The sequence below is a fragment of the Ursus maritimus genome, unplaced genomic scaffold, assembly GCF_017311325.1.
Source record: "Ursus maritimus isolate PB19 unplaced genomic scaffold, ASM1731132v1 scaffold_8, whole genome shotgun sequence".
NCBI classification, from domain to species: Eukaryota; Metazoa; Chordata; class Mammalia; order Carnivora; family Ursidae; genus Ursus; species Ursus maritimus.
Window position 1 is genome coordinate 78183579 of NW_024426996.1, and position 2522 is coordinate 78186100.

At 69.3% G+C, this 2522-nt stretch overlaps 1 protein-coding gene across 1 annotated transcript in view; it reads left to right on the forward strand.

Annotated features, from left to right (window-relative positions):
* Positions 1-217: 217 nt before the first annotated feature.
* Positions 218-2522, forward strand: part of SORCS2 (sortilin related VPS10 domain containing receptor 2) — a 458467-nt gene continuing 456162 nt past the window's right edge. Inside the window, exon 1 of the mRNA XM_040625236.1 lies at positions 218-685. Within this exon, the coding sequence (XP_040481170.1) occupies positions 218-685 (468 nt within the window). The remainder of the gene's footprint in view (positions 686-2522) is intronic.

Here is a 2522-nt window from a genome sequence, read left to right on the forward strand (position 1 = left end):
CGGGCGCAGGGCTGGCCGGCAGGTGGCGGTGCGCCCTCGGCTGCGCGGGCGGCGGCGGCAGAGCCGCGAGTCCCCTCCTCCCGCCGGCTCCCTCCCCTCGCCGGCTCCTTTCTCTGCGCTCTCGCTCGCGCTCCCCAGCGCCCTCCCGCTCGCCCGGCCGCGGTCTCCCTCGCCCGCGCCGCCCCGCCGCCAGCCCCGTCGCCGCCCCTCGGCGACCATGGCGCACCGGGGGCCCCCGCGCGCCCCGAAGGGCCCCGGCCCCGCCGCCCGAGCTCCGAGCTCCGGGGCGCCGCCGCCGCCGCGCTCGCGGCCGCTCCTGCTGCTGCTGCTGCTGCTGCTGGCCGCCTGCGGGGCGGCGGGGCGCTCCCCCGAGCCCGGGCGCCTGGGTCCCCGCGCGCTGCTGACCCGGGCGCCGCGGAGCCCGCTCCCGGGGCGCGCGCTGCCTGGCGGCAGCGAGGACAGCCAAGCGCGCGGCGCGGAGCCCGGCGCCCCGGGTCTCGGTCGCGTTCCGGGTCCCGGAGAGGACGGCGCCCCCGCCGCGGGTCAGGGGCGCCGGGCGCGGGCGGCGCCCGTTGCCGGAGCGGCTTCGCGGGCGCAGGTCTCGCTCATCAGCACGTCGTTCGTGCTCAAGGGAGACGCGACGCACAACCAGGCGATGGTGCACTGGACAGGCGAGAACAGCAGCGTAAGTGACCTCCGCGCGCCCCCCGCGGCCCCTGCCCCGGACACCTCGAGCCCCCCACTTCCGGACCGCCCCGCGGTCACCCCGGGCGTTCTCGCCGACTTGGGGACGCGAGTCACCTCGGCGGCGCCCCTACTGGACTCTGGCCACCGGTTTCTTGGGGAGAGGTCCTCAGATATGTGAGCACCCTGCCTCACAGGGTTCTGGGACCCCGAGCCACCTCGGAGGCGCCCCCACTGGCCTCCAGGTCCCAGGTTACGGGGTGGAGATGTCTCCCGAAGCTTCGGGACCCTGGTCACCTAGGGTGCCTCCAGGTCCTTTAGGACCACCCAAACTCGTGTTGCGCCCTGACCGCTCTCAGACTCCACCCGGTCTGCTCAGCGTTGTGTTCTGCGATTTTGGCTGCGGGACCCTGTCCACCCAGGTCTACCCGGGACCGCTAGTGGTTTACCCTGGAGCTCGCTCCACGGGCTCCAGGAATTCCCCGGTCAGCTCGGCGTCGGATTCTGGGACCCCCTCTCCGGATTCCCCTAGTGCGACCCCGGTCTGCACCTGGAAGCGCAGGGATCTGCGTACCCACGGAGTTACCCACGCCGTGCTCTCGACCCACGGCCGCAAACTCCCTGCCCTCCCTTCACCTTCCCCGCCGCTCTGGAAGTTGGGCTCCCCCACCCCGCCACATCTGTTAGGGTCTTACGCGCCTCCTTCCTCTCCGCGCTGCGCTGTGGTTCCTATCCTCCGGGTACCCGCCCATCTTTTTTTTTTTTTTTTTTTTTGGTGGTGCCTGGGGGGTGGGTATGGGGATGCCCTCATATTCTTTCCTGGGGGGGCTGCCTCAGCCTCGTTTTTTCTGGGCAGATGACCAATGGTCAGGCGTGGGTCGCCTCCCAGCAGCCCTAGTGGGTCATCTCCAGTTTGGAAGAGTGCAGGGAGGTGGCAGCTGTCGGCGCCGGGAGGGGGGCTGTTGGGGGGGGGGCTGTTGTGGGGGGAGTAGAGATGGAACTCTCTGCTTACTCCCTTACATCGTTGTTCACTCGGATCTCCCCCAGTGGCTGACCCCCCCCCCAGCTCTTCTGGACAAAGTTCTGAGGGGGCAGCATGGGGCCAGGACCCGTGCATGCTTTGGGAGTGGGGTGGGGTGGGGCTCTATGGGCTTCCCTAGCCAGGAAAGGGGTGTAACACGGGCTGGGGGCACTTTTACCCCCCTCCTCCGTCTAGCTGTGCTGGGCTAATGGGGTGAGGGTGGGGCGGATTCTGCGGGAGCAGGGAGGGGTGGGGAGATGAACGTGTTGGACTACCCTATCCCTTCTCCAGCAGAATCCAAGGGCGGCGCATCAGGGGCAGCACTGGCCGCACTTGATTGGTCCAGAGCCCAGGGCCCTGCCAGTCCCCCCGGAGCCCCTGGGGGTGCACGGGTGCAGGCACCAGGTCTCTAGTCTGGGCATTTCTGCTACCTCTACTCAGACTAGTAGCGTTGGCTGGAGGGTGGGGGGCGGTTGAGTTGACTCCCTGGAGGCCAGCAGGGGGCGCTCAGGGAGCCAGGTGGAGTGGGGGTGGGGGAAAGGGGCCTGCCTGAAGGTAGCAGGCACCCCCTCCCTAGAAGAGCCCCAGGAGACCGTCCCTGTCTGCACCGTGAGAGAGGGGTTGGACCCCAGATGAACGGCTAGGCCCAGCCCTTCGTCACTCCCCGTGCTGGTGAGCAAACCCTGTCTGCTGGGCTGTGAGCTCTTAGGGACTGAAAGGTAACCCGGAAACCAACAGCTCGAGGAACACGTGAGCATTTCAGGTCATCCCTTGGGGCCAGACTGTCTCAACCAAGCCCCCCCCCCCCCCCCCCCCC